The sequence below is a fragment of the Lepidochelys kempii genome, chromosome 24 (assembly GCF_965140285.1).
Source record: "Lepidochelys kempii isolate rLepKem1 chromosome 24, rLepKem1.hap1, whole genome shotgun sequence".
In the NCBI taxonomy this organism is placed as follows: domain Eukaryota; kingdom Metazoa; phylum Chordata; order Testudines; family Cheloniidae; genus Lepidochelys; species Lepidochelys kempii.
In genome coordinates, this window is record NC_136403.1 from 12,909,188 (window position 1) to 12,922,753 (window position 13,566).

The 13,566-nt window shown below is 52.2% G+C and overlaps 1 protein-coding gene across 1 annotated transcript in view; it reads right to left on the reverse strand.

The window, feature by feature from the left end:
• Window positions 1–4,848: 4,848 nt before the first annotated feature.
• ARHGAP33 (Rho GTPase activating protein 33) overlaps window positions 4,849–13,566 on the reverse strand; it is a 58,038-nt gene continuing 49,320 nt past the window's right edge. Inside the window, exon 23 of the mRNA XM_078850391.1 lies at window positions 4,849–5,261. Within this exon, the coding sequence (XP_078706517.1) occupies window positions 4,849–5,261 (413 nt within the window). The remainder of the gene's footprint in view (window positions 5,262–13,566) is intronic.

Here is a 13,566-nt window from a genome sequence, read left to right on the forward strand (position 1 = left end):
CTCCAGCCAGGACTCCACTGCCTCCCTGCCCCCCCGGAACTGACCCATCCAGCTGGGAACCCACCACCTCCCTGACCCCCAGAACCAACCCATCCAGTCAGAAACCCACCGCCTTCCTGCCACCCAGAACTGACGCATCCAGCCCAGTTCCCATCCCCTCCCTGCCCCCCTATCCGACCCGTCCGGCTGGTGTCACGACTCCCAGGTGTGCCCACTCTTGGCCCCGTATGGTCGATGGGGGGGAACCCCCTTCACTGAGACAGCCCTTTTTGGGGGTCCACTCTCTCTTGGAGGTTAAGCCCCTCTGCCTCTTGGAACCGCACCTCTTTGAGCCTTAGCACACCTGTCTCTCGCTGTGGGCCCCTGCAAGGAGTCCACTCACTCTGGACCCCCAGGGCCTCCACTCCAAGAGGGAATAATGCCCCCTGTTCTCTAGACCGGAGCAACTATCAGCCAGCATAAAACAGGAGGGTTTATTGAGCATCTGAACCTAGCATAGGAAACTCTCAGGGCCTCAGGCCTGGCCTCCCTCAGCACAGCTCATCTAAGTCTCCCCTGCATCCAGGTGGGCTCTGCCTGCTCTCCCTCTCCAGTCCTGAGACCCTGCGCTTTCCAGCTGGGCATCTGATATCACCAGCCCCACGTCCCACCTCTGTCCATTGTCTTCTATCCAGGTAAACAGGGTCAGCTGGGCCTCCTCTCCTCTCTTCTGTCCTTTGTACCCCAATGGCTGGAACCAGCTTGTCAGGTCACCAGGGTCCTCTCTCTGCAGGCCATTGTCCCACTGGCCAGAACTGGCTGTGACTCCTGAGCTGGGCCTCCCGGTCACCAGTCGCTGGGGTATTTATTCTCCAGGGAAACTGCATTCCACCCCCTCTGCATGCAAACCATTGAAAAAACCAAGAAATCCTCCCACTTTGTCACATCTCTGCCCCTTCGAGTCTGAACTGAGCGGGGTCACTTAGCCAGTGACCTGGGGAAGTTCAGGGCCCCCGCCCCATGATAAAGCATGGGCTATAACATTGGCACTCCCCCACACACACTACCTCCATGTCATAACCCTGGAGGAGCAGGCCGTATCTCAGCAGCTTGGCATTAGCCCCTTTCATTTGGTGCAGCCACATCAGGGGTGAATGGTCAGTGTACACAGTAAAGTGCCACCCAAATAGATACGGCTTCAGCTTTTTAAGGGCCCACACCATGGCCAGGCGTTCCTTCTCTATGACTGCATAGTGCTACTCCCGGGGCAGCAGCTTCTTGCTCAGGTACACAATGGGGTGTCTCTCCCCCTTAGTATGAGTTTGCATCAGCACCGCACCCAGCCTCGTGTCTGAGGCGTTGGTGAACACCAGGAAGGGTTTGTTAAAATCTGGGTTTACCAGCACCGGGCTTTGGATAAGTGCGCCCTTCAGCACACAGAGAGCCCTCTGGCACTGCTTGGTCCAGACCATCTTGTCTGGCTTTCCCTTCCTACAAAGCTCTGTGAGGGGAGCTGCCAGAGAGCTAAAGTGGGGCACAAACCTCCGGCAGCCATCCCAATGAAAGTCTGGACCTGCTTCTTAGTCTGGTGAGCGGGCTAGTCTTTGATTGCCTTCACTTTGGATGGCTCTGGCTTCAGGTGGCCTCTCCCTACCTTGTGGCCCAGGTATGACACCTCTGCCATCGCCACCTTGCACGTTCCAGCTTTTATAGTCAGTCCTGCATCCTGGAGGCAACCCAGCACCCTCTTCACTTGGGACACATGGTCCTCCCAGGTCTGGCTAAAGACATAGATATCGTCAATATACGCTAGAGCAAAGTCCTCCATCCCCCTTAGTAATTGGTCCACCAGGCGCTGGAAGGTGGCAGGTGTCCCCTTAAGGCCAAAAGGCAGGACCAGGAACTCGAAGAACCCTATTGGGGTGGTGAAGGCAAACTTCACCTTGGCCTCTGGGTCCAAAGGTACCTGCCAGTAGCCCTTGGTGAGATCCATGGTAGTGAGGTACCAGGCGCCCCCCAACTTGTGTAGGATCTCATCAGACCCAGGCATGGGATAGGTATCAGACTTGGTGATGGCATTGAGCTTCCAATAGTCCACACAGAACCAGATCGACCTGTCCTTCTTGGGGACCAGCACCATGAGAGAGGTCCAGGGGCTGGAGGACGGCTGGGTCACCCTTGAAGACCTGGTGGGACTCCTCTCTCGCTGGAATATATTCCCATCTCAGACCAACTAATCCCTGCCCAAGAAGCAGAGATCAGAGAGATGTTGCCATAAAGAAGGAATGCCTGGCAATGGTGTGGGCCCTTCTTGGGGACCAGCACCGTGGGCGAGGCCCAGGGGCTGGAGGATGGCTGTACCACCCCTAAAGCCAGCATGTCTCCAACCTCTCTCTCGAGGTCCTGGGCTGCTTTCCCAGTGACCCTGAATGGGGAACACCCGATGGGAGGGTTGGCTCCCGTCTCCACCCAGTGGACAGCTCAATTAGTGAGCCCAGGCCGGTTGGAGAACAGCTGCTGGTATGAATGCAGCATCTCTCTGATCTATGCCTGCTGGACAGGGGCTAGCTGATCTGAGAGGGGAACTGATTCCAGGAGGGGTCAGCCCCCGCCTGAGGGAGGAGTCCCACTAGGGATCCTCTCCTTTCTCCTCCCACTGCCCACACACAGCCAGCACCAACTTCTCCCTGTCCCAGTATGGCTTCGTAATGTTGACATGGGGCACCTGGTGGTTGTGTGCCTGACTGGACAGTTCCACTACATAGTTCACCTTGTTTACCTGTCTGATGACCTTGAAGGGGCCGTCCCAGACAGATTGCAGCTCGTTCTTCCTCATGGGGATGAAAAGTGTTGTCAGATGTCACCGGTGTGATGCTCTGCTCTGTTCAATGTTGATAACAGTCAGCTGCGTGTGTGTGTTTCCTCCGTGTGATGCCCTGGCTCTGCGCAGATCGCTGACACAGCGGACCCCGAGAGAACCCCCAATGACCACAGACTCCAATAAGGTACAAAGACACCGGCCAGGTTTATTGCCAAATGAAACACAGTCTCTAGCTCCCAGGATCAGACGTCTGTGGTTCTGCTAGTACATATGTGCTCCCGGACAATGGACCGGCTTAGTCAGTGGTGGGACTCTCCACTGCCCCCTGGGCTGGACAAAGACAGCCACTCAGGGGTGCATCTCATACACCGGTACAAACAAGTTACCCATCACTCCTGACACATCGAGGTACAGCCCCTCTACGCGTTAGGGTGCTGTCTCCCTCCTGGTACATGTTGGTTCGAACAAACAACTCTATCCATCATATTATCCTTTTGACCCTGTCTTTAGGATGGGTCAGCCTGTTCCTCATTATCTCTGTGGAATGTGTTCATACCAGAATGTTCTGGTGCCATCCTGGCACATGTTCATCCTATTAGTACTCGATACCTTTTAGATATGTGTATATGTGCAATTAGCAGCTTCCAACTTGTGTGAGCAGGGCCTGCCTCTGGCTCACAGCTTAACTTTGCTTTATGTTAGCAAAGTCTTCACCATTACTATAGTTCAGGCCTCAGGCCTCACACTAGGCCTCTGATACAAGGATTTATGTGTCAAGGCCTCATCTTACTACAAGAAGCATCACCTAGTCCCCGGTAGCATAGGAGCAGCACGTGCTGAGCAGTCGTACCAGACCTTCTGCTTCCTCTGTGCCCTGGCTAGGTTTCCCCTGGCCATGAGCTCAGCGAGCCTTTCCCGGAAGGTCAGGAGATACGCCACCACTGATTCTCCATCGGGAAAGGCCTTCCCCTCCCACTCGTCTCTCATCAAGTCCGGGGGTCCCCTCACTCTCCTCCCATACAGCAACTCGAATGGGAAAAACCCTATGGATTCCTGGGGCACTTCCCTGTATGCAAACAGCAGGTGGGGTAAGTACTTGTCCCAGTCCTGCGAGTGCTGGTCCATAAAGGTTTTCAGCATCATCTTTAGGGTCCCGTTGAACCTTTCCACCACCCATTGGACTGAGGGTGACACGCCGAGGCCTAGGTATGTTGGACCCCACACTTCTTCCACAAGCACTGGAGCAGGGTTGACGTGAAGTTGGACCCCTGGTCTGTAAAGACCTCCTTGGGGAACCCCACCCTGCTGAAAATGGTCAGTAGCGCGTCTGCCACGGTGTCTGCCTCGATAGAGGACAAGGCCACTGCCTCACGGTAGCGCATAGTGAAATCTACCACCACCAGGATGTATTTCTTCCCTGACTGGGTCGCCCTGCTGAGGGGCCCCACTATGTCCACAGCCCCCTTCTGGAAAGGCTCCTCTATGATGGGCAAAGGTCTCAAAGCTGCTTTACACTAATCCCAGGCCTTCCCCCGCTCTGGCAGGAGGCACAGGACCTGCAATACTGTTGGACTGCGTCAAAGACCCCGGGCCAGTAAAGGTTCTGCAGCAGCCTCTGCCTGGTGCGCCGGATGCCCTGAAAGGGGGATATCGTGGGCCAAGTACAACAGTCTGCGGCGGTACCTCTGGGGGACCAACTGCCTCCTGGCCTCCCAAGGTTCAGTTTGCCCCGAACACAGCCCATTCCCAGTACAGGAATCCCTTCTCCCACAGGAATCTCTCCTGGCATTCCTCCCCCTGGATTCTTCACCGCTGTGGCCAGCAAGGGCCCTCAGCTTCTCTAAGGAGGGATCTTCCTGCAGCCCCATCTGGAATTCAGCTGCTGGGTTTGAGGGTACAGCCCTGGTTGGCGGTGCCTCAGTTTCCCCACCTTGGGATGGAGGCTCCGGTCCAGCCCTGTCGAGCCCTACCCTCAATGTTTTGGTCCCCTGCTTTGGGAGGTCCCACATCCCTCACTGGCTCTGGCTCCGGGTAAGGACCAGGTCACTTTAAGTGCCATCCGGCCAGTCCTCCAAGTCATTACCCATTAGCACCTCTGTAGGCAGGTGATTGTGCACCTCAACCTCTTTGGGTCCCTCCTTAGCCCCCCATCTCAGGTGTATCCTCTCTCTAGGCTCCTTGATGGAGGGCCCGAACACTCCCCTTAGGGTCATGTAGGCATTGGGCACTAGCTGGTCTGGGTCCACCACCTCGGGCTGCGCCACTGTCACCTCAGAGCCCATGTCCCAGAACCCCTGGACGCTCCTTCCCCCCACCTCTATGGGGATGATGTGGTGATCATCCCCCGGGGCCTGTCCCACGCTCACCTGACAGATTGAGTACGGGCGCTCTGGACCTGGGGCCCCGCCTTCTCCCGTGGGCCTGGCCTGGCGGTACCCTCCCCCTGGAACAGCCCTATCGACTGCAGCCCGCAGGCCCGGCGGTGCCCCCTCTCAGTGGGCTTCCACCGAGTTAACACCCCACGGGTTCTGTTTGGCCGCCATTTCCTTCATCTTCAGGCATTGCACCACCTTGTGTCCCTTTTGGCCACAGTAATTACATTTCAGGTCCCTCAAGTCCCATGACGGGGGTCACCTGCCCCAGCATTCCCGGACACCCCTGAGTTGGGCTTCCTGGAGTCCCACCTTTGAGAGGTCTCTGGGTGACTCCCCTTCTGAGTCCCCAAAGTGGATCTCCCTCCTCCCCCTCAATCTGCTGTCCACAAACTCATCCGCCCATGCACCCACACTGCGCAGATCTTTGAGCTTCCGGTCCACTAACCACATCTTAAGGTCTGGAGGGCAGATGTCATACAGCTGCTCCAACCCCACCTCCCTGTCCTCCGGAACCAACCCATCCAGCCCGGTTCCCGCGATCTCCCTACCCCCTGTATCCGACCCATCCAGCCTGGTACTAGCCCCCTCCCTGGCCCCTGGAGCTGATCCATCCAGCTGGGAACCCACTGCCTCCCTGCCCCCCGGAACCAACTTATATAGCCCGGTTCCCGCAACCTCCCTGCCCCACGGAACTGACACATCCAGCCCAATACCTGCCCCATCCCTGCCCCCTGGAGCTGACCCATCCAGCTGGGAACCCACCACTCCCTACCCCCTGGAACCGACCCATCCAGCCCAGTTTCCGCAACCTCCCTGCCCCCTGGAGCCGACCCATCCAGCCTTGTATCGCCTGCCCCCCGAAGCCAACCAATCCAGCATGGTACCCCCCGCTCTCTGCAACCCCAGAGCCAATGTATTCAGCCGGTACCCGCCCCCTCCCTGCCCCCCAGAGTCAACTCATCGAACCCGGTAGCTGCCCCCTCCCCGCCCCCCATATCCCACCCAGCCAACCTGATACGTGCCCACTCCTTGCCCCCCAAAGCCGACCCAACTAGCCCAGTACTCACCCCCTCTCTGCCCCCGGAGCCAACCCATCCAGCCTGGTACCTGCCCCCTCCCTGCCCCCCAGAGTTGATCCATTGAACCCAGTACATGCCCCCTCCCCAACCCCCAGAGCCAACATATCCAGCCAGGAAACCGCCCCCTGGACCTGACCCATTCAACCTGGAATCATAGAAGATCAGGGTTGGAAGAGACCTCAGGAGGTCCTCTAGTCCAATCCCCTACTCAAAGCAGGACCAACACCAACTAAATCATCCCAGCCAGGGCTTTGTCAAGCTGGGCCTTAAAAACCTCTAAGGATGGAGATTCCACCGCCTCGCTAGGTAACCCATTCTAGTGCTTCACCACCCTCCTAGTGAAATAGTGTTTCCTAATATCCAACCTAGACCTCCCCCTCTGCAACTTGAGACCATTGCTCCTTGTTCTGTCATCTGCCACCATGGAGAAAAAGCCAAGCTCCATCCTCTTTGGAACCCCCCTTCAGGTAGTTGAAGGCTGCTCTCAAATCCCCCCTCACTCCTCTCTTCTGCAGACTAAATAACTCCAGTTCCCTCAGCCTCTCCTCATTAGTCATGTGCCCCAGACCCCTAATCATTTTCGTTGCCCTCCACTGGACTCTCTCCAATTTGTCCACATCCTCCTGTAGTGGGGGGACCAAAACTGGATGCAATACTCCAGGTGTGGCCTCACCAGTGCTGAATAGAGGGGAATAATCACTTTCCTCGTTCTGCTGGCAATGCTTCTACTAATACATCCCAAAATGCCATTGGCCTTCTTGGCAACGAGGACACACTGCTGACTCATATCCAGCTTCTCCTCCACTTAATCCCCAGGTCCTTTTTGTGCAGAACTGCTTCTTAATCAGTCGGTCCCCAGCCTGTAGCAGTGCATGGGATTCTTCCTTCCTAAGTGCAAGACTCTGCACTTGTCCTTGTTGAACCTCATCAGATTTCTTTTGGCCCAATCTTCCAATTTGTCTAGGGCCCTCTGGACCCTATCCCTACCCTCCAGCGTATCTACATCTCCCTACAGCTTAGTGTCATCTGCGAACTTGCTGATGGTGCAATTAACCCCATCATACAGATCATTGATAAAGTTGTTGAAGAAAACCAGCCCCAGGACCGACCTCTGGGGCACTCCACTTGATACTGGCTGCCAACTAGACATCGAGCCGTCGATCACTACCTGTTGAGCCCGACAATCTAGCCAGCTTTCTATTCACTTGTTTTGGTTTGGTTTGTGTTTCCCAGACTAACAGGACTTAGGTGGGAAGGCTATGACAGATACAGAGGCAGCAGTGGTAATGACCCAATCAGTGGAAGACACAATGAAGATGACTGGATGTGGAAGCTGCGGCATGTACATGATCCAGGTGGGGGGACCTGAAAAGAGTTTTGTCTGCATGAAGTGCTGCCTGATAGAGCTGATGGAAGAAAAGATCCAAGGATTGGAGATGCAGGTGGAAACTCTAGTTGAGTTTAGAAGGGGGTTTGAGCAGATGATGGAGCAAAGACATGAGGAGGCTGAAGGGAAAAGCTCAGACTTGCAGATGGAAGCAGGACCAAGAAAGAACTCTGAGGGGAGACTGCTGGGTGAGGAAAGTGGACAGTGGAAGCATGGGACTAAGAGAACCAGGCAGAGGAAAAGACGAGCTAGTGAAGGAGAAATAGAGCTCAGGAACAGGTTTGCGGAGTTGGAAAATGAAGAAGGGGCACAGCAGGTGGTCACTGAAGGTGAGACGGCAAGGAAGAAGAGAAAAGCAGCTAGTCCTATAGGAAGAGGGGAAGAGTCAATGGAGATAACAACACTAAATATGAGCCCCAGGAGGAAATGGGATGGGTTGCAGAGGATTGCAAGGGAGAATAGGAATTGAGAGGATTTGCAGGCAGAGGGAACAAGGGATAGACCAGAGAATTGCCCCATCACTAAGAAAAGGCAGGTCTATGTGACTGGGGACTCCTTACTGAGAAGGATGGACAGGCCTGTAACCAGAGCTGATCCAGAGAACAGACGGGTGTGCTGTCTGCTGGGTGCTAATATACGGGATGTGGACCTGAGGCGGAAGAGGATCCGAACGGGAACGGGAAAGAATCCACTGATCGTCCTTCATGTAGGAACAAATGATACAGCTGGATTCTCGCTGGAATGTATCTAGGGAGACTATGCCAGGCTGGGGAAGACACTTAAGGAAATCGAGGCTCAGATGATCTTCAGTGGGATTCTGCCTGTTCCTAGGGAAGGGCAACAAAGATGTGACAAGATTATGATGATCAACAGACAGTTGATCACGGCTCAGGCAGTGGTGCTATAAGGAGAGCTTTGGGATGCCACTGGAAGGCATTCATGGACAGAGGACTGTTCTCTCAGGATGGACTTCACCTGAGTAGGGAGGGAAATAGACTTCTAAGATGGAGGCTGGCACAACTGATTAAGAGAGCTTTAAACTAGGAATTTGGGGGAGATCATTGGGAGATGTCCAGGTAATCTCCACGCCGGATTTTAACATTGAGAGGGAAGAAAACGAAATAAGAAAGGTTACAGCCGTGGGTAGGAGACTGGACATAAGGAGGAAGGGCAGTGTGGATACCAGTCTAACAGGTGATACTGGCGGTAGAATGGCCGGGCCTAATCGGGTACAGAATGTGAGTGAGGCCAAACAGCAAAAATGAAGATGTTTGTACACTAAAGCGAGGAGCCTGGGTAACAAAATGGAGGAACTAGAGCTACTGGTGCGGGAAGTGAAACCAGCTATTCTAGGGGTAACAGAAACAGGGTGGAATAGCAGTCACGGCTGGAGTACAGGTGTCGAAGGGTCTGTGCTGTTTAGGAAAGACAGAAATAAAGGCAAAGGTGGTGGCGTAGCATTGTCTATCAATGATGAGGTAGACTGTAAAGAAATAAGTGATGGAATGGATAAGACAGAGTCTGCCTGGGCAAAAATCACATCGGGGAAGAAAGCTACTAGAGCTTCCCCTGGGATAGTGCTTGGGGTGTGCTGTAAACCGCCAGGATCTGATTTGGATGTGGATAGAGACCTCTTTAATGTCTTTAATGAAGTAAATACTAATGGGAATTGTGTGATCATGGGAGACTTTAACTTCCCAGATATAGACTGAAGGACAAGTGCTAGGAATAATAATAGGGCTCAGATTTTTCTGGATGCGATAGCTGATGGATTCTGTCATCAAGTAGTTGCTGACCCAACAAGAAGGGATGCCATTTTAAATTTGGTTTTGGTGAGTAGTGAGGACCTCATAGAAGAAATGGTTGTAGGGGACAACCGCGGTTCAAGCGATCATGAGCTAATTCAGTTCAAACTAAATGGAAGGATAAACAAAAATAGATCTGCGGGTTTTTGATTTCCAAAGGGCTAACTTTAAAAAATTAAGGAAATTAGGCAAGTGGATTGGACTGAAGAACTTGTGGATCTAAAGGCGGAGGAGGCCTGCAATTACTTCAAGTCAAAGTTGCCAAAACTATCAGAAGCCTGCATCCCAAGAAAGGGGAAAAAATTCAAAAAAGCTACCTTATTGAGGTCAGAACATGTAGGGATAAAGTGAGAAAGGCCAAAAGCCATGTAGAGTTGGACCTTGCAAAGGGAATTAAAACCAATAGTAAAAGGTTCTATAACCATATAAATAAGAAGAAAACAAAGAAAGAAGAAGTGGGACCGCTAAACGCTGAGGATGGAGTGGAGGTTAAGGATAATCTAGGCATGGCCCAATATCTAAACAAATACTTTTCCTCAGTCTTTAATTAGGATAACGAGGGGTTTAGGGATGATGGTAGGATGACAAATGGGAATGAGGATATGGAGGTAGATATTACCACATCCAAAATAGAAGCCAAACTTGAACAGCTTAATGGGACTAAATCGGGGGGCCAGATAGTCTTCATCCAAAAATATTAAAGGAATTGGCACATGAAATTGCAAGCCCATTAGCAAAAAATTTTAATGACTCTGTAAACTCAGGGGTTGTACCGTATGACTGGAGAATTGCTAACATAGTTCCTATTTTTAAGAAAGGGGAAAAAAGTGATCACAGAATCATAGAATCATAGAATATCAGGGTTGGAAGGAACCTCAGGAGGTCATCTAGTCCAACCCCCTGCTCAAAACAGGACCGATCCCCGACTAAATCATCCCAGCCAGTGCTTTGTCAAGCCTGACCTTAAAAACTTCTAGGGAAGGAGATTCCACCACCTCCCTAGGTAATGCATTCCAGTGTTTCACCACCCTCGTAGTGAAAAAGTTTTTCCTAATATCCAACCTAAACCTCCCCCACTGCAACTTGAGACCATTACTCCTTGTTCTGTCATCTGCTACCACTGAGAACAGTCTAGAGCCATCCTCTTTGGAACCCCCTTTCAGGTAGTTGAAAGCAGCTATCAAATCCCCCCTCATTTTTCTCTTCTGAAGACTAAACATCCCCAGTTCCCTCAGCCTCTCCTCATAAGTCATGTGTTCCAGTCCCCTAATCATTTTTGTTGCCCTCCGCTGGACTCTTTCCAATTTTTCCACATCCTTCTTGTAGTGTAGGGCCCAAAATTGGACACAGTACTCCAGATGAGGCCTCACCAATGTCGAATAGAGGGGAACAATCACGTCCCTCGATCTGCTGGCAATGCCCCTACTTATACATCCCAAAATGCCATTGGCCTTCTTGGCAACAAGGGCACACTGTTGACTCATATCCAGCTTCTCGTCCACTGTAACCCCTAGGTCCTTTTCTGCAGAACTGCTGCTGAGCCATTCGGTCCCTAGTCTGTAGCGGTGCATGAGATTCTTCCGTCCTAAGTGCAGGACTCTGCACTTCTCCTTGTTGAACATCATCAGATTTCTTTTGGCCCAATCCTCCAATTTGTTTAGGTCCCTATGTATCCTATCCCTACCCTCCAGCGTATCTAACCACTCCTCCCAGTTTAGTGTCATCTGCAAACTTGCTGAGGGTGCAGTCCACACCATCCTCCAGATCATTTATGAAGATATTGAACAAAACCAGCACCAGGACCAACCCCTGGGGCACTCCACTTGATACCAGCTGCCAACTAGACATGGAGCCATTGATCACTACCCGTTGAGCCCGACAATCTAGCCAACTTTCTATCCACCTTATAGTCCATTCATCCAGCCCATACTTCTTTAACTTGCTGGCAAGAATACTGTGGGAGACCGTGTCAAAAGCTTTGCTAAAGTCAAGGAACAACACATCCACTGCTTTCCCTTCATCCACAGAGCCAGTTATCTCATCATAGAAGGCAATTAGATTAGTCAGGCATGACTTGCCCTTGGTGAATCCATGCTGACTGTTCCTGATCATTTTCCTCTCCTCTAAGTGCTTCAGAATTGATTCCTTGAGGACCTGCTCCATGAGTTTTCCAGGGACTGAGGTGAGGCTGACTGGCCTGCAGTTCCCAGGATCCTCCTTCTTCCCTTTTTAAAGATGGGCACTACATTAGCCTTTTTCCAGTCATCCGGGACCTCCCCCAATCACCATGAGTTTTCAAAGACAATGGCCAATGGCTCTGCAATCACATCCGCCAACTCCTTTAGCACTCTCGGATGCAGCGTGTCCGGCCCCATGGACTTGTGCTCGTCCAGCTTTTCTAAATAGTCCCGAACCACTTCTTTCTCCACAGGGAGCTGGTCACCTCCTCCCCATGCTGTGCTGCCCAGTGCAGTAGTCTGGGAGCTGACCTTGTTCGTGAAGACAAAGGCAAAAAAAGCATTGAGTACATTAGCTTTTTCCACATCCTCTGTCACGAGGTTGCCTCCCTCATTCAGTAAGGGGCCCACACTTTCCTTGACTTTTTTCTTGTTGCTAACATACCTGAAGAAACCCTTCTTGTTACTCTTAACATCTCTTGCTAGCTGCAACTCCAGGTGTGATTTGGCCTTCCTGATTTCACTCCTGCAAGCCCGAGCAAATTTTTATACTCATCCCTGGTCATTTGTCCAATCTTCCACTTCTTGTAAGCTTCTTTTTTGTATTTAAGAGCAGCAAGGATTTCACTGTTAAGCCAAGCTGGTCGCCTGCCATATTTACTATTCTTTCTGCACATCGGGTTGGTTTATCCCTGTAACCTCAGTAAGGATTCTTTAAAATACAGCCAGCTCTCCTGGACTCCTTTCCCCCTCATATTCTCCCAGGTGATCTTGCCCATCAGTTCCCTGAGAGAGTCAAAGTCTGCTTTTCTGAAGTCCAGGGTCTGTATTCTGCTGCTCTCCTTTCTTCCTTGTGTTAGGATCCTGAACTCGACCATTTCATGGTCACTGCCTCCCAGGTTCCCATCCATTTTTGCTTCCCCTACTAATTCTTCCCGGTTAGTGAGCAGCAGGTCAAGAAGAGCTCTGCCCCTAGTTGGTTCCTCCAGCACTTGCAGCAGGAAACTGTCCCCTACACTTTCCAAAAACTTCCTGGATTGTCTGTGCACCGCTGTATTGCTCTCCCAGCAGATATCAGGGTGATTGAAGTCTCCCATGAGAACCAGGGCCTGCGATCTAGTAACTTCTGCGAGTTGCCGGAAGAAAGCCTTGTCCACCTCATCCCCCTGGTCCGGTGGTCTATAGTAGACTCCCACCACGACATCAGCCTTGTTGCTCACACTTCTAAACTTAATCCAGAGACTCTCAGGTTTTTCTGCAGTTTCACACTGGAGCTCTGAGCAGTCATACTGCTCCCTTACATACAGTGCAACTCCCCCACCTTTTCTGCCCTTCCTGTCCTTCCTGAACAGCTTATATCCATCCATGACAGTACTCCAGTCATGTGAGTTATCCCACCAAGTCTCTGTTATTCCAATCACATCATAATTTCTTGACTGTGCCAGGACTTCCAGTTCTCCCTGCTTGTTTTCCAGGCTTCATGCATTTGTATATAGGCACTTGAGGTAACCTGCTGATCGCCCCTCATTCTCAGTATGAGGCAGGAGCCCTCCCCCTCACGCGCTCCTGCTCGTGCCTCCTCCCGGTATCCCACTTCCCCACTTACCTCAGGGCTTTGGTCTCCTTCCCCCAGTGAACCTAGTTTAAAGCCCTCCTCACTAGGTTAGCCAGCTTGCTTGCGAAGATGCTCTTCCCTCTCTTCGTTAGGTGGAGCCCGTCTCTGCCTAGCACTCCTTATTGGAACACCATCCCATGGTCAAAGAATCCAAAGCCTTCTCTCCAACACCACCTGCGTAGCCATTCGTTGACTTCCACGATTCGACGGTCCCTGCCCTGGGCTTTTCCTTCCACGGGGAGGATGGATGAGAACACCACTTGCGCCTCAAACTCCTTTATCCTTCTTCCCAGAGCCACGTAGTCTGCAGTGACCCGCTCAAGGTCAT